The sequence below is a fragment of the Rhinatrema bivittatum genome, chromosome 2 (genome assembly GCF_901001135.1).
Source record: "Rhinatrema bivittatum chromosome 2, aRhiBiv1.1, whole genome shotgun sequence".
NCBI classification, from domain to species: domain Eukaryota; kingdom Metazoa; phylum Chordata; class Amphibia; order Gymnophiona; family Rhinatrematidae; genus Rhinatrema; species Rhinatrema bivittatum.
Genome location: NC_042616.1, coordinates 494,581,905 through 494,602,088, shown reverse-complemented (window position 1 = coordinate 494,602,088; position 20,184 = coordinate 494,581,905). Strand labels below are relative to the sequence as shown.

The window sequence follows — 20,184 nt, the reverse complement described above, 5'->3', positions numbered from 1 at the left end:
AAAGTAGCAGTTACAATAAAACAGGGATAAAATGTAAACTTGGAATGTAGAGAAGGCGAGAGAAAGATTAACAATGAGATAAAAGATAATAACCAAGGTAAATAAAAACCTGCCAATTTAAATGAGAAGAACATTACGGAGTTGTCAAAGGTTGTTGATTACCCTGACGGGAGATCTTAATTGCTTGAGTTGGGAGTAGGTTTAGCTGGTATCTGGAAAGGCTTTCATGAATATGGCTTTTCATAACATGTGCTGGTATCAGCAGCCTCTGCCATTACTGGCTTAGGACACAGTAGAGCTGTAACTAGGAATTTTAGAGCCCCAGTTAGGCAAGTATATTTGTGCCCCTCCTACTCTACTTTGATCCCCAGTCCTCTCATCCTTTTTTTCCACTCTCCCCATCCCCCTCCAATCTGGATGGTAGGAGGAGAGCAGCACTCTTCCTATGTTTCATTTGCAGTCTGCATATGCTTGCATTTCAGTCCCCATAAGGGCTTCGCACCCTGAACAGCTTCCCCCCTCTTGCTCAACTGTAATTATGGCCCTGAGAGAGAGTAAATATGGATGTATATGCAAATTTTTAAAAATTTTCCTGGCGTTATGCCTGCAATAGCAGAGAGAGAGAGAAGTCAACTTTTTATACTATTCTAAAAGGGGCATTCTTAACTCTTGGTGGTGGGCTCAGTTTAGAGGAGCAGTTTTATATGCACAGTCAGAGGTACGAACGGCAAAGTTACCCTCAGTAAAGATTTTGTGTGATTTGGAGTGATAAAAGGTCAAAAAATGTAGAGATTACTTACCTGATAATCTCGTTTTCCTTAGTGTATGCAGATGGACTCAAAACAAGTGGGTATAGTGTGCTCGTGCTAGCAGTTGGAGATGGATCTGACGTCAGCACGGGTACATATACCCCCACAGGAAGTGAAGCAATTCAGTAATCTTCTGTTGATTCTAAAGAAGCACAGCAACAGTTAGTAACTTGAGACTTTTATTTAAAGAAAGACAGAAACAAAGACAAGAGAAGGGGAGGAACAAATTATTTTGTTCCTGGAGTATCAGGCTTACAGCAATCGTGTGAATACCTTGGTACTCAGTCGTCCAGCAATATGCCCACACTTTATATATTCCTTAACTGACCAATCAAAGTACATTCAGGATGTTGTTTCTAGATAACTATAGTTCATTTCATTTGAGAATGTATCAGGCCAATCAGCTAATGGGTCTGGAGTGTTGGCTGCATTCCAGCACGTAGCGGAGTCCTTTGTTTCCTTTAATTTCAAACTAGCATTCTTGAATACAGCAGAGATGAGGTACTTCAGAAAGTCAGTGCATAATATAACATACACTTCCTTGCAAAGCTATTATAGCTATATGAGTACTGACTGATCGATTAATGAAACAGGATTACCCTGACCGGTTGATAGTAGCTGGAGACCGCCAGGATTCTCAACCGGAAGGCGTCGACACCCGGCAGGGTGGATGCCCTACGTAGTAAAACATGGCTTACCTTGAGCCTGTGAAATCCCATGTATACCGGCAGCCGGGAGGGATGCTGAGTCCATCTGCATACACTAAGGAAAACGAGATTATCAGGTAAGTAATCTCTACATTTCCTAGCGTGTAGCAGATGGACTCAAAACAAGTGGGATGTACAAAAGCTACTCCTGGACTGGGCGGGAGGCTGCCCGAGGTCCATGCAGGATTGCCCTCGCAAATGCGGTGTCCTCCCTGGCCTGGACATCCAGACGGTAGAATCTGGAGAAGGTATGGAGGGAGGTCCACGTCGCCGCCTTACAGATCTCAGCAGGCGACAGCATCCGCGTTTCTGCCCAAGAGGCCGCTTGAACTCTGGTAGAGTGAGCCTTGACCTGTAGAGGCGGTGGTTTACCTGCGTCTACGTAGGCTGCCCTGATAACTTCTTTGACCCAGCGGGCGATAGTTGCCTTTGAGGCCGCTTCCCCTTGCTTCTTCCCGCTGTGTAGAACGAACAGATGGTCCGTCTTTTGTATTGCTTCGGACACTTCCAGGTATCTGGACAGTAGCCTGCCTATGTCGAGATGGCGTAGAATTCGACCGTCTTCTGACTTCTTCAAACCTTCTGTGGTAGGTAAAGAGATGGTTTGGTTGAGGTGGAAGTGCGAGACAACTTTGGGTAAGAAGGAAGGGACTGTGCGAAGATGGATGGCGTCTGGCGTGATTCGGAGAAACGGATCACGGCAAGACAGTGCTTGTAGCTCGGAGACAAGGCGTGCGGAGCAAACAGCCAGCAGGAACACCATCTTCAAGGTTAACAAACGGAGGGACAGGCCTCGAAGTGTACGGAAGGCGTGTCCCACTAGAAAGTCCAAAACTAGGTTGAGGTTCCACAGAGGTATGGGCCACTTCAGTGGCGGACGAATGTGTTTGACTCCTTTCAGGAAACGTGAAACGTCTGGGTGTGTGGCGATACTATTGCCGTCACTCCGTGGACCGTAGCAGGAAAGTGCTGCCACTTGGACCTTGATGGAATTGAGGGACAGACCCTTCTGAAGACCATCTTGCAGGAAATCCAGAATGATAGGGATTTTAGCGGCATGCGGACTGGTGCTGTGAGTTTCGCACCAGGCTTCAAATACTCTCCAGATCCTTATATAAGTTAGTGATGTGGAGAACTTGCGTGCTCGGAGGAGTGTGTCTATTACCGGCCCCGAGTATCCCCTTTTCTTCAGTCGAGCCCTTTCAATGGCCAGACCGTAAGAGAGAATTGAGCTGGATTCTCGTGGAGGATGGGACCTTGTCTCAGCAGGTCCCTGTGTGGAGGCAGGGGTAGTGGATTCCCTGCCAGCAGTCTTCTCATGTCTGCGTACCAGGATCTTCTTGGCCAGTCCGGGGCCACTAGAAGAACTAGGCCTCTGTGCCGCTGAATCTTGTGTATAATGGCGCCCAGCAGGGGCCATGGAGGAAAAGCATATAGCAGGATCCCCTGAGGCCAGGGCTGTACTAGAGCATCGATCCCGTGGGAGAGAGGATCTTGTCTGCGACTGAAGTATCTGGGTACTTGAGCATTGGACCTGTCCGCTAGTAGGTCCATGCCCGGGGTCCCCCACGATTCACAATCATCTGGAACGCCGTGGGTGACAGTTGCCAATCCCCGGGATGTAGACTTTCTCTGCTGAGGAAGTCCGCCGCGGTGTTGTCCTTCCCGGCAATGCGGGCGGCGGAGATGTCCTGGAGATTTGCTTCTGCCCAAGTCATCAGAGGAGCTATTTCCAGTGATACCTGTTGGCTTCTGGTTCCGCCGTGTCGGTTGATGTATGCCACCGTGGTGGCGTTGTCTGACATCACTCTGACTGCTCTGTGTCACAGTCTGTGGGCAAATCGCAGGCACGCTAGCCTGACTGCCCGTGCCTCTAGTCGGTTGTGCGCGTAGCCACAGACGCCTATCGCCGTGCGCATAGCAATAGGCGGGACACTTCAGGTAGAAGATGATGGCGAGCAGGCAGTCGAAATGGCGGCCTGCTCAACTGGCCGCCCCAGAGGCACACTCTGCTTCTCCTCGGATCCTCGGAGACCAACAAGTAAACATATACGCCTTACCTTGTCTTCGGCGCTTCCCGGCTGCAACCCGGGCGGTCTCCGGCTGCGGGGGGAGAGGGTGAGTACCTTCACCGCCGCGCTCGAGGAGGCGCACCCGCTGCCTCTAGGCCACGCCCGAACTCATCTCACTCGGGGGCCAAGTCCACGCCAGGACCGAGGCTGCCTCTAGGCCGCGCCCGAGCCCTTCTCACTCGGGGGCAGGTCCCTGCCGCGAGTCGGCCACTGGACCGAGGCACTGACCTCCGAGGGACCACGGAAATCCCCTCGGGAAACTCAACTGGGGGAGGGACAGACTGGTATCACCGCAGGAGTGCGGGGCTCGTCGTTAGTAAATATCGTCTAGGAATTTAGTCGTTAGAATTTGGAAGAACGCTCAGCGAGCGTGAAGGAGCTCCAAACTGCTTTGGAGACGGAAATTACTGAATTGCTTCACTTCCTGTGGGGGTATATGTACCCGTGCTGACGTCAGATCCGTCTCCAACTGCTAGCACGAGCACACTATACCCACTTGTTTTGAGTCCATCTGCTACATGCTAGGAAAGATGAGTTTTTTTACAATGTACTCTCGTCCTAGTTTGATGCTCTCTCTTCCTAGCTGCTATCAAGCTAGATCGAGAGTACAATGTCTAAATCCCATCTTTGTGTACCTTTCATCACCCCAAAATCACATAAAATCTTCATTGATGTCTACTGTGCTGTTCGTACCTCTGACTGTGCATGTAAAACTGCCCTTCCCCCCCAAAACCGAGCCTACCACCAAAACCTCACCTCGAGTTACTAGTTGCCCCTCTTACAGTGGTATAAATAGATTACTTATATCAGAGCCTTATAAAGAGCCACAGTCTCTCTCGGCAACACCCCCCCACCCCTTTTTTTTTTTTTTTTAAATCACAGGTGCTGTTTTTCGCAATTTTATAGCAAAATGATGAATCTAGGCCTTAGATTGTAAGCCCTCTAGGAATAGGAAAATACCTACAATACCTAAATGTAATCCACTTTGAAGTGCAGAAAATAAACAAGTACTGGATGTGTCATGCAGTAAGACAGCTACCATTTCTTTTATCCTCATTACTATTTTATTTTTCTCTTAGCTCTCAAACCACTAATTATGCGAGTAATGCAGGCAGGAAAAGGTTGAACTTATGGGTCACTGTTTTTCCTTAGGTCTGTTAGGGGGTACTGACCTTGGCCATCTGGGACAACACGATTGGCTAATCCAAACTCGAAGGCCTCCTGCGCACTGACGGGGCGTCCCGTTAAAATGAGATCCAATGCCCTTGAGAGGCCAATAAGCCTGGGCAGCCTCACCGTGCCACCGTCGATAAGTGGAACACCTGCAGTGATAAAACAACTGAGAAATAAGAGGTTTTGGCTTTACAATTTTCATCCTTTTTATGATGTAGAACTAGTAAGTTTTGAGCTTAGTCCACTTAACAAGACTGTAACCTTTTGCACAAGCAATTTAAAATATTTGCACACAGCATGTACAAGTATACAAACACAGAACTTTCCAGAGGACTGGGGAAACGAAAAAGTTATGGCTATAACAAATATTATTTGATCTGCTTTTGGATTTTCCAAGTGTATTTTTGGATATATGCAGTTCCCTTTTGTAAAGTCTTGTTGACTCTTAATCTGACGCACCTAGTACTGGATACTCTTATTTTTAGATCACTTGCTGCACACTGAAATTTTTTTCTTCTCTTTCAAGACATCTGTATGGCCACCACAGCTGGAGGCGGTAATGACAAACTGCAGGAGAGCAAAAGATGATTACCATGACATACCAAAGCGCCTGCAAAACACACCAAAAACTGCACTCTGCTCCACGACTCGCAGGTCAGCCAGCAGAGAGAGTTCCAGTCCTCCAGCCACGGCGTATCCACTCACGGCAGCAATCACTGGCTTGGAAAACTGCATTCTGGAAGGACCCTGCATAAACCAACAAAAAAAGTGCAACTAATTCATAAGTGGAACAGGATAGGGGCACTCCACTCACAGCAGGTAACGCTCAGCATTATAACTTAACATACCAAAAATATAGTATTTTTTTTTTTTTTCAGGGGAGCGGGAGCCTGCATTTTCCTCCTGATCCCTTTGGATTTCTAGGTAAGTCAGAACCAGAATTTGGATTTGAAGCCATAAGCCTTCATTCGCAACTATTCAGAGATTTTTTTTCCCCTCTTTTATGTTCTCTTCTAACTCACTTAGTCTGGTCATTGTAATGACAGTCCTTGGCCAGGAGCCATGTTCAATGATTGAGATTCATTTACTTTCAGGGGCTGTGAGCGCTACCTCCACAACATCCCAGGACAGCCTGGGAATTCAATCCAGATCATCTAGGCCAGCCCCATAAAAATTTACTTCTATTCCATTTCTAATGGGGTTGCATTCTCATAAAGGCTCTCCGGTCCACCCTAGAAGCAAGCTGAGCTCCAGAGTCTCAATATGCGAATTAGACAATGGTGCAGGGAAGAGGGTATTAGATTTGTTAGGAACTGGGGAACATTCTAGGGAAGGAAAAGCCTATTCCGAAAGGATGGTCTCCATCTTCACCAGAGTAGAACCAGGCTAAATAGAACAGTTTTTAAACTAGACCACGGGGGAAAGCAGACAGTCATTCAGAAGCACATGGTTCAGAGGGATGTATCTTCCAAAGATACTTACAAAACAGGGAAGTTAAAATATCCCAGTAGAGAAGTTGTGATTAAGGCTGAAATAGCCCAGATGGACTACCTTTTTAACTTCTATGTTTCTTCCATTTTTGTTTACCTTTCTCTTTTTTCATAGTTGTTATCCCTTGTTAACAATTTTCATTGTTATTAATGTTAAATGTATTTGACAAAGGTAACTTTTTTCCTGCATCTCCTGTTTTAATGTAAAACAGTATGATTTTTGTATATTATACAAGAATGTCGGTATATAAAAATTAAAAATAAATACATTTGTTAATAAGCAGATTATGAATACAAAAAGATATTAAAGTACACTTAAAAAAACATACTTTAAAACATCTGTACGCAAATGCCAGAAATCACAGTAAGATTGGAGAGTTGGAACGTATGGCATTATAAGGGGATAACAAAAGTTAGAAAGAATGGAGAGGGAAATTATAATTATCCCAAAAGTGAATAAAAAATTTTTCAAAAAATTAACCCCCCCCCCCAAAAAAAAAAAACAACCCAACTAACCATATGAGGAGAAACGGTATCAGGACAAAGTGCCTCTGTTTTAATCCACTGTCTCTCGCCCACAAAGGGCCTCAGGCAGTATCAACCTCACTGAAACTATGATTATAATCATCTACAGTCTCCCTCATAGGCTATTTTATTACTAATATTTATACTTTTATTATTCATTCACCAATTACAAAAATTTTTTTATATCTCTTACTTAAATCATCTATCTACCTACCCTAAACCCACTATAAAACCTCCAAATACTTAGCTCGAATCATCCGGCGTTCAAAATTTTCCCAACATGGACCATGTTTCGGCCATCAAGCCTTTATCAGGGGATAGATTTTAAATCAATCACCACAAAAACGCCATTGTATCTTCACAAACCCACATCCTTCTTGCGATGTGTGATTCTCATAATGGCGCCCCAACGTTCTGTGGTTGTGATTCTAAGGGGATAGACGTTATAGCCATTTCAAAGACAGGATGGAAGGAGGATAACTAATGGGACACAAACAGGGGCACAGGGTGACTACTGAATTTGGTGGTGCACCAGAAAATTTGCTGCCGATGTGACCGAAAAACAAGACTTTTGAGATCCTCCAACACAATTATATCTAACCCTCTAGCAGGGTTAAAATCACAGCATTGACTCCAGGCCATAAAATGTTAATTAGATGCTTATATTATCTTTTTCACACAATTCTTACATTAAATCTGGTATTAGAAGACCATCAAGGGGATGTGGATGAGACTTGGGAGCAGTGGCGCACCTAAAGTATTTACACCTGGGGCAAATACTTCCTTTGACAAAATCCACAACCCAAAAATACAATTTTAAAATTTCCTAAACTGATAAAATATTTCAAAAAACAGCAGACACATCAAATATGACTCAATTAAAACTAATAAGGATTTTAAACATTTCCTGCGCTCCATATTTGTCATCCTAAATGGTGACAGACAGATGGGGGGAGAGAGAGAGAGATACGCTTCCTCTTTTCTCCTTCATACACTAACACACACACAAATGCAGACAAAAACTGAACTGGAAACCACAACAAGCCAGATTCTGTATGAAGTGCAATAATGGAAAAACAGAACATCAGTATTCCTCAAAAACAATAACATTAAGAAATATAAATCAATCAGAATAGTAAAACCACACTAAAAAAATATAATTATCAAAACATGTTATAAAATTGGGTGTACATTTGTGCGCACCGGGTAGCGCGCACAAATGTACCCCGCGCGCTTACATTTTAAAATTGGCCCCACTACACGCATTTTAGAACGGGCCCAGCCATGCACGAAACCCCTGTTACGTGCTGAAGTGCTGGGCTGGGACAGCACCATTAGGAGATTACTTCTGCTCCCGGGGAGTATTAAAATTAAAAAAATTAGGGATAGGTAGGGTTAGGGATAGGAAAGTTCCCTTCCAATCTGCTCCTTAATTGGAGCAGACTGGGAGGGAACTGGTGGAGGCCCGATTGCGTCGCCGCATGTATTTTGCTAAAATTCCGCACTCCCGTGTGCGCACATGCACGCAGCCATCTGATTTTATAACATGCACATTGTTTTCAGCAGAGAGAGCTTGTCTGTGATAACAGGTTCTCCAGGGTGGGGAAATAAATATTATATCTGCAGACTTCTGTAATATAATTGGTATACATTTTTTCTTTTTTGTTAATTGCTCAAAGGTGCTCCCAATTTAGTTTGGTAATAAGGAAACTAAGTTAAATAATAAGAGGTTTTTGTTTTTCTTTGGGACATATGTGTTTAAAACATTAATGAAAAAAAACCAAACCTGTTTCCTATAAGAATATTCAATGTAAAATTGAATAATGTAATACTGAATTGTTATTTACTTGATTGTAAATTAAAATCCATAAATAAATAAATAAATAAATAAATAAATGGAAGCCCTTTGCAAGCAGCCAACACCTCAGCAACAGGTCCTCCTGTGCTAGTCGTCAGTGCTCCATTGCTACTGTTCCTACCTAGCCTCTACATCCTGACTTGTTCTTCTGCCCTGCCTTCCCTCAGACTGTTGTTCTGTTTCTGATAAGGACTATCTTCTGACTGTGCGTGATCTCTGACTTTGCTAGTTCTCTGTCAGCCCTGACCCAAACCTGCCTTGGCCTGGTCTGATGCCTTGGTCCGATGCCTTGGTCCTTGCACCCCACCAGAGAAGTCCTGCTGGCCACCAGAAGCTGTGGGCTCAACCCATGGGGGAGGGGGCTGGTCAGGCGTTAGACCATGCCTTGTGGTGTGTTGGCTGCCATTTGCCAGGCTGCATTAGCCAAGGGCTCACATACCCCAGAGCATGACAGAAACTTGCAACCAGCAGATTCAAAACGTATTGTAGAAAGTACTTTTCCCACTCAGTGCACTTTCAAGCTGTGGAATCTTTTGCCAGATAGCATGATCAAGGAGACTAGTATAGTGGAGTTTACAAGAGTTTTTGGACAAACTCCTGGAGGAAAAAAGTCCATTAAACATTATTAAGCCAGGTAGACTAAAGAAAGATATTGCTATCTCTGGGAATGAGTAATAAGAATCAGATCTATCTTATGGGATTTGCCAGGTATTTGTGACCTGGATTTGCTACCGGAGACAGGATGCTGAGCTTGATGGACCTTGATCTGACCCAGCATAGTAACTCTTAAGGTCTTATATTAATTTTTTTAAATATTCCCACTATAATTACTGAAACATACAAATACATTTTATATACACAGTGTATATATATATATATATATATACATATATACAAATTTTTCTTCTGCTAATACTTTCTCCATATGGCATGTTCAAGTATTGTTTGGAAATTCTGAAAGTCCCACACACACTATTAACAGTGTTAGAGTAGATTATATTCTAGAGCAGAAGGATCAAGTTAATCCAGAGATAGAGTGATGGATAGACTCACCCCACTTGGGGAAATGCACATTTCAGCAGTGATAGAGATTTGCTTCTTGGTAAATAAGATAAAAAGGTGTTTTCTCGTTCATCTATGGAATTGCAACAACATGTCCCGTTGGGGCAGTGAATTAAATATATATTTACATGGAAATCTAAGGTAACTATCACGGGAGTAAGTTTGTATTTTTGATTCTTGACCATCTAAACTCCGTGGGGCGGATTTTAAGAGCCCTGCTCGCCTAAATCCGGGTGGATTTAGGCGAGCAGGGCCCTGCGCACCGGTGCGCCTATGTTCAATAGGCCTACCGGCGCGCGCAGACCCCGGGACTCGCGTAAGTCCCGGGGTTTTCCGAGGGGGGCATGTCGAGGGGGCGGGCCCGATCCGCGCGGCGTTTTCGGGGCGGGACGTAGCGTTTCGGGGGCGTGGTTACGGCCCGGGGCGGTCCGGGGGCGTGGCCGCGCCCTCTGGACCCGCCCCAGGTTGCGTCCCGGCGCGCTAGAGGCCCGCTGGCGTGCGGGGATTTACGTCTCCCTCCGGGAGGCGTAAATCCCCCGACAAAGGTAAGGGGGGGGTTTAGACAGGGCCGGGCGGGTGGGTTAGGTAGGGGAAGGGAGGGGAAGGTGAGGGGAGGGCAAAAGAAAGTTCCCTCCGGGGGTAGGCTGCGCGGCTCGGCGCGCGCCGGCTATACGGAATCGATAGCCTTGCTCGCGCCGATCCTGGATTTTAGCGGCTATGCGCGTATCTACTAAAATCCAGCGTACTTTTGTTGGCGCCTGATGCGCCAACAAAAGTACGCCAAATCGCGCTATTTGAGAATCTACCCCCGTGTGGATAAAGTAGTTAGTACAGTAATTGTTCCTCATAAGAGGACCAGCTCTGTCCTTAGCTTATTGATATGGAGCTTCAAAATACCTGGTGTTTTGTAACTATGTTTGTTGGGCGTTGATTTTGTGCTGATAGCAATTTGGTTTTATTTCCTTCCCCATTCTAATTTCTATATTTTTGATCCTCCCGATGATGACTTTGTTTTTCTGTTGGATGTTATGACTGGTACATGTGAAAATTTACTCTCAAATTCAATTTTTGGATGTACCTGATAACTGAAACAACAATTTCAAAAGAAAAAAAAAGAGCCGTGAATGGTGCGGTCAGCCCTTTCCTTGAGTTCTTTTGGTATCCTGGGACACAATCCACTGGGTCCTATAACAACCACTGCATAAAAATAGAAATGCTGCTTAGGATAAAAAGTCACAAATGCTATTTGGTTGGCTTTATATACCGGAAGCACAAAGATTTTGGGGGCCTCACTTTATTGCTGATTATTGCTTTGGTCCAATGGTTTCCAACATTGTTGAAGCAGTTGAAAGCAGAGAGCTTTAAGCTCCTGTGAGTCTCAGGGTATCGGTCGCTTTAGCAGTCTTTCACGGCAGACAACATAAGATGAACTTTAGATTGCTTGCAGATATTTGACCAAAGCAATTTTTGACATATCTGAGCAGCATTTCAAATCTTCATGTAGCACTGATACAGGCTGATCAAAAGTGAATGAAACAGATTACATTTGTTTAACTACCAACATGGCATCTATGTCTTGTCTGTTTTCCTTCATTGCTTTCTTGAGATATTACAAAAAGTGTACATAATTAAGCACCTCTCTCTCATTTTAGCCTAATTCTAGCAGGTGAGATGAGGAATCTCTAAAAGGCTTATCCCTTTTTAAAATTTTGTGTAAGTGTTGTTGCTGTCTGGCATACACCTAATCTGTTTCAGGTATGATTTACATGGCACGGAGCTCGGTTTCACTCACGCTGCTTTAAGTATTCTTCGGTTATTTCTAAATACGTACCATGGGGCCTGGGCCTTTGGTGACATCTTGTTCCAGTTTGATTGAGGCTGTGTTGTGGGCCAGCTCTTTTAAGTCATAACCAGCACAAAAATTACCTCCTGAAGAAACATGTTAAAAACAGATGATGTAGTCATGAACATTAGGAATCTTAGATGAGGGAACAAAGAAGCTGTACAACAATTTCCAATCACTTCCAACCAAAGATATCTCTCTTGCAGGGAGATGTGGGGTTACCACACAAGTAATCCAGGTAAAATCTGTTTTTGCGCGCTATAGTAGATTGTGTGCTAGCTCATTTAAAACGAAACAAACCAACAAGCAAGCCAATAACCTCTCCCAAAAATTTCTAGTTTCACATTCAACTATTCAAAATCCATAACGGTTATATCTCAAAGTTTAGCTTAATCCGTTTGTTGATTTGCTTGCTGATAGACAGATATAGGCATGATCTCCCCACAAGGCATTCTTTGCTATACTTTGTATAAGAATGCCTAAGAAAAAAATTCAGAATTCAGTGCTAATCTTGATACCTTGACAAGCAGAAGGTGTGACCTAGTGCTAGGAATAGTAAGTACTAAGAGCTTGCACACTCAGATTCTGCTCACCTATTGACATCCAGGGCAACCCTGGACAAGTTACTGTAACGCCATGTGTCTCACTTTCCCCATCTGTAAATGAGTAATGCTCAAACTAATAGCTGTGGATGCCAATGTGCATTATGCTTCCAGGCTGCCACTGAATGCAGGAGCAAGAGGAGCAGAGAAAGGCAAACCAGTACGCAATAACTGGGTTAGACAATTAGCCATGCACTAAAGATCCATCAAGTTCAGTAAGCAGCAGCAGCACTAAGGTTAAGAGTATTAAAAAAATCAGAGTATGTGCAGAGTTGTCCATTCACCATCAGGCCCTTTCTGTTTCCAGCAGTCAAGGTTTAGGGATGCACTGAGCCTGAGGTGATAGATCTGACTGTTATAAAACAGGCTACAAAGGATCCATCTTTTCTAAACCAATTTCAAACCCAAACACAGACCACCATTTATTATAAAGCACTTACAAGTTTTATAATTCTAGGTGTTTTACAATAAATACCTTTTTTTTTTTTTTTTTTAAATTGCAGCAGGAAAAGGGAAAGCCCTCTTGGGATAAGATAACACACACAGTATCTAAATATGCATCGTTTTGAAGTGTCATGAAAGGCAGAATGAAACAAAATTTAAATACATTTAAAAATTAAAGCCCTCCCTCCCCTGCCCAAACCTTCCCCCGGTACCTGCAGTTAAACTTTCAAGCTACTGTTCCACACCAACCTCGTACCAGAAACACAAGCTGGAGGCGTGTCAGGCAATGGAGCAATGCGATTGACTTCTCTCTCCTCTCCAGGCAGTAGACATCTTAAAGATGTTTATAACCATATTATACTGCAAACTTTAACACTACCATTCTTTCAATTGAAAGACAGGGGTGGATAGGGGAAGGGGATTAGGGGTGCTTAAGACCTCAAAATTGATGAAACCTGCACTTGTCCCACTGAAAATCATCAACAAAACTTGACAGATTTTCCATGGAGAACAGTATTCACCTACTAACCCCCAGCAGGACAGGCTCCATGCTTGACTACACCTAGGTTACAGAACTAATCTACAAGGCACTTTGTTTGATTTGCTGCTGCTGCTGCCTCTATTGCAAACAGAAATTAACTTTTTTTCCTTTCCTTCCATCTTGGTGCTTTTCTTAAAAAACTGTAAGGAAGTAATTTTCAAAGGAGCTGTGTGTGTATCATAGCAATTTTCAAAAGCCCATTTACTCGCATAAAACCTTTTTAAAATTACCTCTTAAGGATTTAGCATGTCACACTAATTTGAACATCATAAAAGTGCCAAGAGTGTGGGTATGAATTTCTAATCTATGGTATGAAATAATGGGTGCCAGAAAATGAAGTCTCAGCTTGGGCACATTACACAGCTGCATCTAATACTTTTCCAAGGCTCTGTATTTTGTTTCAAAGTGTCCTCTGATCTAACTTGTCTTACACCCTCAACTTTCCCTTCGGAAGAATGGGCAAAGAAACATGCAGGCAGTCCCATCCTGGGATTAAAAACTTTTGATTTAAGGTTTCCCTAATTTTTCCAGATCAGTTACATAAGAACATAAGATATGCCATACTGGGTCAGACCAAGGGCCCATCAAGCCCAGTATCCCTCTTTCTAGCCAATCCAAGTCACAAGTACCTTGCAAGAACCCAAACATTAAATAGATTTCATGCTGGTAGTTAGCTTGCAGTCCACCAGAAGAGCAGTAATCCCCAGCACAGCCTGTGCTGTGGGAACCTAGAAAGAAAAATTAGACCAAAATTCTGCCAGGAAGACACACCCACCTGCATATCACCACCCTTCTGGTGAGTGTGGGAAGCCAAGCAGATGAGCAGAGGAAGGTAAGCCAAACGTACGCAGCGATGGTCTCAGACAGGAAGACCCACCTAACAAAAGAACATAAGAGCCACCAAAAATGGATGGGACCAAAGATCCATCCAGTCTGGAATCCTGTCCGAGTGCAATGAGCAGAAAACGCTTCCAATAAGGATGTGCATTTTTTCAATTCAGTTTTGGAAATTGGTGTGCATAACACTGCATTTACAAGAACAACTTCTAGATTCGAGGGATATCATTCTAGATAATTAGATATAATATTATTACATATTCCATGTAAACCGCCTCCCCGGCGATAGTTATCTCTGTTAAATGTGAACCGGAGTGATATGTATTGTATACAGGAACTTCTGGTATATAAAAACCAAAAATAAATAAATAAATAAATTATATAAATATATAACATAACATACATCTATCCCACCTTATATAACTGACTGATCAAACAATAATTTTGTTTTTCAGCCTCAGATAGAGGCTGTGTTTAAAAAAGGATTGGATAAGTTCTTGGAGGAGAAGTCCATTACCTGCTATTAATTAAGTTGACTTAGAAAATAGCCACTGCTATTACTAGCAACGGTAACATGGAAGAGACTTAGTTTTTGGGTACTTGCCAGGTTCTTATGGCCTGAACTGGCCACTGTTGGAAACAGGATGCTGGGCTTGATGGACCCTTGGTCTGATCCAGTATGGCATGTTCTTAAGAATGAGACTGGCCAAAACAAAATGAAGACATTTTTTTTTTAACTTCACATCCCTAGTGTACAAGAAACAGCCAAGTTGGCCAACCCCTATCACATCCTTCCACTATTTGTTTTGTTTCTCAGGCTAAGAATATTTATTAAAGCAAGCTATGACTTGACCAAGATCAAGGGAACACCAGACATCTTTTGAGTTGAAATCAGCTGAAATTTGAGCTGGCATTTGCAGAATCTTTTATTATGTTTGTCGTTGATACCTGAAGTACTGAGCTCTTTTTTTGTATAGCCGCTACACTTGCAATGTTTGGAGGAACCAAGCTTTTATAACTGTGTCATTAATCCAGGAAGCGTGACAATTTATTGATTCAGTTATTGAGTAACTCCCTGCCCTTATGGTTTAGAAAGGTTTGGTTTACTCTGAAGAAATATCATTTGACAAAATAATCTTTGACTGCTCTTCAAGGGATCCGGGAGGTTTCCAGGATCATTGCAGGAGAGAGCGATGGGCGCTGAACAAGGAACCACTTCGGCGCTACAAGATCTTCTAGGGGAGATGGATTCTTCTGTTGAGGACCATGAAACACGAATTTTCATGGTGTGAATGGGTGTGTTTGTGAGTGTATGTTGGTGAATGGTAATAGTGATGAAGGTAAGGTGTCGATACGCTATACTTATCATATTGTTTGCAGATTTTGAGAGTGTAGAACGTCAGATGGTGGGGGACCTAGCTGGGGGATCAGGCCACTACAACTGATTTGGTTCCCTAAAGGGCAAGAGAAGACAAAAAAAAATTTGACAAAAGATTCATGGTCCTAATCCATTTCAGATCACTTAACGTGGATGGACTGCACTCACCCATAAAATGTAAAAAAGTGTTAAACTTAAAAAAATTGAAAAACAGACATAGCATTTTTCCAAGAAACACACTTGTCTGACTCTGAATACAAAGTTACGCAGAGAATGGCTAGGTCACTTTCTAGTCATCCTTTTCATCTAGGCAGAGGAGGAGTTGCTATATCAATCAATAAAAGTCTACCATTCAATCTTTATCATCAATTTACAGATGTGAATGGACTCTACACTATTGTTCTTGGTACACTACTCGACATTAAGGTTCTTTTGGTAAATGTATATGCCCCTAATAAATATGCAATTTCTTTTCTAATTTAGTAGTTAAATTGTCCTGCTGGGAGGATTATATTTATATAATGGGGGGTGATTTCAATATTACTGATAATCCCTTGGTGGACTGAGAACCTGCTAGACAGCCTAGGAAAAATAAAAAGTTATAGGGATTGGTGTCTACTGCACAGAGAAGAACAAGACTTTACTTTTTTCTCCAATGTACACCATGGGTATTCCAGGTTGGACGATTTTTTAGTCACAGAATGATGGTTTGATAAGATTGAACCAAGTATGATATGGGATGTTCCTTACCTTGGAATTTATGGACACACAAATTGGTAAAATCAGGCTGGACAAACTTTTAAACAATTCTTAACAGACAAATGGAAGGAATATTGCTTAGATGCCGTTATCTTTTCCAAATACTTTGTGTGTAAACCGCAGTCTCTGCATAGCAGAGACTGCGGTTTACACACAAATCTGTGTTTGGACCCATCGTTGTGAAGTTGTTTTATCATCGTTGGCACATTATCTGATTTGAGTGGATCAAACATTATTAATGATTTGAATTTTGGAGCCCCTGAGGCAGCGGCTAGAAGGCTGCGAAACTCGGCCAGAGTCGGGCAATTTATCTGGAACGTCTCTGCATCAATAAAGTATTTGGAAAAGATAACGGCATCTATTCCTTTTGTGTTCACCTGACGGTATCATAGATCGCCTACCTCTTTGTTTTCTAGGAATATTGCTTAGACAATGTGGAGCGGCCTCGGAGGGAACGGGGGTAGGCTGCGCGGCTCGGCGCGCGCCGGCTATACGGAATTGATAGCCTTGCGCGCGCCGATCCCGGATTTTAGCGGCTACGCGCGTATCTACTAAAATCCCGCGTACTTTTGCTTGCGCCTGATGCGCCAGCAAAAGTACACGAACGCGCCGTGTTTGAAAATCTACCCCTGTAATTCCAGAGGTAAATTTGCTAACATACTGGAATTTATTTTATTTATTTGCATTTCTTATATACCGGCATTCGCGATGGGAGTCGCATCATGCCGGTTTACAATAAACAGGGTGTGACAGAAGGATAAATACTTAAAACACTTAACATTAACATGTGATAGAATAGGAAAATAGCAGTTACAATAAAACAGGGACATAATGCAACTTGGATTGAAGAGAAGGTGAAAGCGAAATTAACAATGAGCTAAAAAAGAAATAGCCCAGGTAATAAAACCTGCCAAATTAGAAAAAGAAAAATACATTAAGGAGTTGTCCAAGGTTGTTGATTACTCTGACGGAGTTGAGTTGCTTGAATTGAAAGTAATGATGCTTAACTAGTGATGCTTAACTAGTGCTAAGGAGGACATAACTTAACTAGGAATGATGCTTAACTAGGATGATGCTTAACTAGTGCTAATGATGCTTAACTAGGAATGATGCTTAACTAGTGCTAAGGAGGACATATTTCATATTGCGCTGGACACAAAAAAATCTACCTTATAAATGGGCTCTGACCGACGGCTCGCAAATGCGCAGTAGAGAGCAGCTCTACCGCGCATGTGCGGGCGAGCACGTCGGTCAGAGCCGTGCGTGCCCGAAAAAAAAAATGGCGGTGTGGCCGCAGGAGCGGCGGCGAAGGGGAAAAGCTGGAGCGGCGGCGGCCGCAAAGCAGGAGTGGGAGGAGCAGTAGCGAAGACGAGCAGGAGCGGGAGGAGAAGCAGCGGCGCCGCACGCGCGGGAGTGACAGCCCCCCCCCCCCGATATCTGCCGGCAGGAGCGGGAGGAGAAGTAGCGGCGCCGCGCGCGTGGGAGGGACACACCCCCCCCCCCCCCCGAGATCTGCCGGTTGTGGATGATCAGAGAGGGGAGGGGATTGAGAGAGGGGGAGTGACTGAGGAGAGGGAGGGAAAGGTGAGAGAGAGGGAGGGAGGTGAGAGGGAGGGAAGGTGAGAGAGAGGGAGGTGTGAGAGAGGGGGAGGGAGGTGAGAGAGAGGGAGGTGAGAGTGAAGGAGGAGGGAGAATGAGGGGGAGGGAGTGGGAAGGAAACGGACCGAGCCCGTTGTTACGGGCTTAACGGCTAGTAAAGCTATATAGAAGGGACTTAGCGGATTTAAAGGCACAATCAATTTTTTTCAGAATATTCAACTTCCTAAATTATCTGAGGATCAGAGGGTCTTGAGGAAGGATGTTCCCCCCTCCCTCCGATTAGCCCCTTTTATCTCAATTCAACAATATAGCACGATCAGCAGTATACACACAGTAATAACAAAGATATGAACTCACACTATGAGAACGTTCCAAATCACATTTGCTAATATTGGAAAAGGTATAAACAATGTATCAAGCAAGTCAACCCAACTGCTAATATTTTATGTTTCTCTGAAACAAGTATATAATTCTCCAGGATCCACCAGGCCCTTAGATTCTCTGGTTCATGTTAGAGAGTCACGGGAAGGCAAATCACCATCAAAATTTCTCTGCAGCCTCTTTCCACCTTTGCCCACTCTCTACCATTGTGACGTTTCCCATCTGGGTACTGCTTTCTCCTCTTCTTTTTGCTCCTTGATCACGAAGCCTACTTTTTGCAAAATATTCACTGCTTCTTCCAGTGATTTTGCTTGTGATGTGCGCCTCTTAACGGTGAATACTATTCCAAATGGATAGAGTCACTTCTATCTTATATTTTCAGCTCTCAATGTGTCTGTGACCAGTTTTAAGCCTTTACGGCACTGAAGGTTAATTACAGAGATATCATTAAATCCCTGGAGATGTTTATTCTTCCAGGGAATTGTACCCATGCTTCTTGCCTTATCTTATCTTTAATGACAAAATTTATGCAAGCATACTATTATATCTCTGGAGTTGTTACAGTTTATTTCTATCCAGCGCCGGATCCACCATCACTGCTGGGATTTCTTTCCCAGGAGAATCATAGTTTAATACAAGCCCACATATCTTATACAATTTGGACATAGTCAGTATACTCTTCATTCTCCAATACTCCCTGGACCTGTATATTGTTTCTACGCTATCTGTTCCCAAAATCTTCCATTTTATCAGTGATCTTGCTGTTTACTTGCTTCAGTTGCTGCAGCTCTTTTCCATGATGCTCCATCTCATCAGAATGCTCATCTGCCCTTTGTTTTAGATCTAGAACCCTCTGCCCAGATTGTCAGCTTCTCATCATAGTTTGCCAACTGAGTCTTGTATCTCCATTTTCACCGCTGCAATGTAATGAAATCAGATCTCATTGGTCCCTCCTGCACACTCAAGACCTCAGCCACATGCTCAAGGGCGACTCAATCTGCTGCGTGCTCTCTACCTCTCTCTAGGCCTGTCTCTTTTGAAAAGTACTGCGGCACCAGAATTCTTTAAGATCTATTTGGCTTTTTCCTGTGCGCCATTCTCCCGCAGTCCAAATCTCTCTGCTGAGGCGCGAGGTCTGCAAAATCTTCCAAATTCATTATTTCTATTCGTCAGCCAGCCAGAGCTGCAAGGTTATGCGGCCATTGTTGTCAGATGACATCATTTCCTCCGTGATATTACATTTTTGGAAGATTTAGCTACATTGTCATTGCAATCCATAAAAATTATGATTGTTAGTGACTTGAATACACATCCAAACTGTAGTCCTAAAGGGATTTATCAGGAAATTTTAGATTTTGTCCTTGTACTGAATTGTACATGCATCTGCTCACAGGGGTGGGCATATGTTGGACCAGATACTCATTTCAGATCCCCTGGCAGATGTTAATGTACTGAGTGATAACTTGCTGCAGCCCGTTATTTGGTCTGATTATGTACTGTCTTTCAGGAGTAAATTCACTGCAAAGAAAAAGTTACACAACAGTAGTCACTAGAGATAAGACTGTGAATAGGGCAATAGACCCTGATATTTTTAAAAGTAAGTAGGAAAGTGCTAAACATCAACTGAAATTTGAATCTGTTTATCAACTGATCACCACTTTTTTGCATTTTCTTTCTATTGTTAAGCAGGAAGTTGTTTCAATAAGATGTACAAAAAAAAAATATATATATGTTCACCCTAGGGTCCATGGCTTAATGCTACATTGGTTACCGTAAAGAGACTACTACATATAGCTGAAAAGTCTTGGCATAAATGCCTTTCTGTTGAATTCCATAATGTTTATTTTGCTGTAAGACTGTAGTATAAATCACTCTTTGAATCCTTGAAATGGAATTACTTTTCTGAACACCTTCAGGCCTCACTTAATTGCCCTTACTCACTGTCTTTGACTACTAAATCCTTACTTGACAAATTTAAAGGCTTCTCGATTTGAGTTCCCGTTTAGTGTATAACACTTTGTGACAAGGCAGAACATCTGGTCACAACTATACAGTCTTTTGCACAGACACATGAGGCTAGTTTGTCAGCATCAGAGTCAATGTG

At 43.2% G+C, this 20,184-nt stretch overlaps 1 protein-coding gene across 6 annotated transcripts in view; it reads right to left on the bottom strand.

The window, feature by feature from the left end:
* The window catches only part of LOC115085060 (mevalonyl-coenzyme A hydratase sidH-like), a 78,391-nt gene that overhangs the window by 38,700 nt on the left and 19,507 nt on the right, over positions 1-20,184 (bottom strand). For 5 of the 6 annotated variants that reach the window (XM_029590625.1, XM_029590624.1, XM_029590623.1 and 2 more), the window contains exons 3-5: positions 11,528-11,625; positions 5,364-5,508; positions 4,761-4,910 (exon numbers count right to left, since the gene is read on the bottom strand). In XM_029590625.1, the coding sequence (XP_029446485.1) occupies positions 4,761-4,910; positions 5,364-5,508; positions 11,528-11,625 (393 nt within the window). Of the gene's footprint in view, positions 1-904; positions 952-4,760; positions 4,911-5,363; positions 5,509-11,527; positions 11,626-20,184 lie in introns of those variants that run through there. The other variant, XM_029590626.1, reaches the window with a different exon arrangement.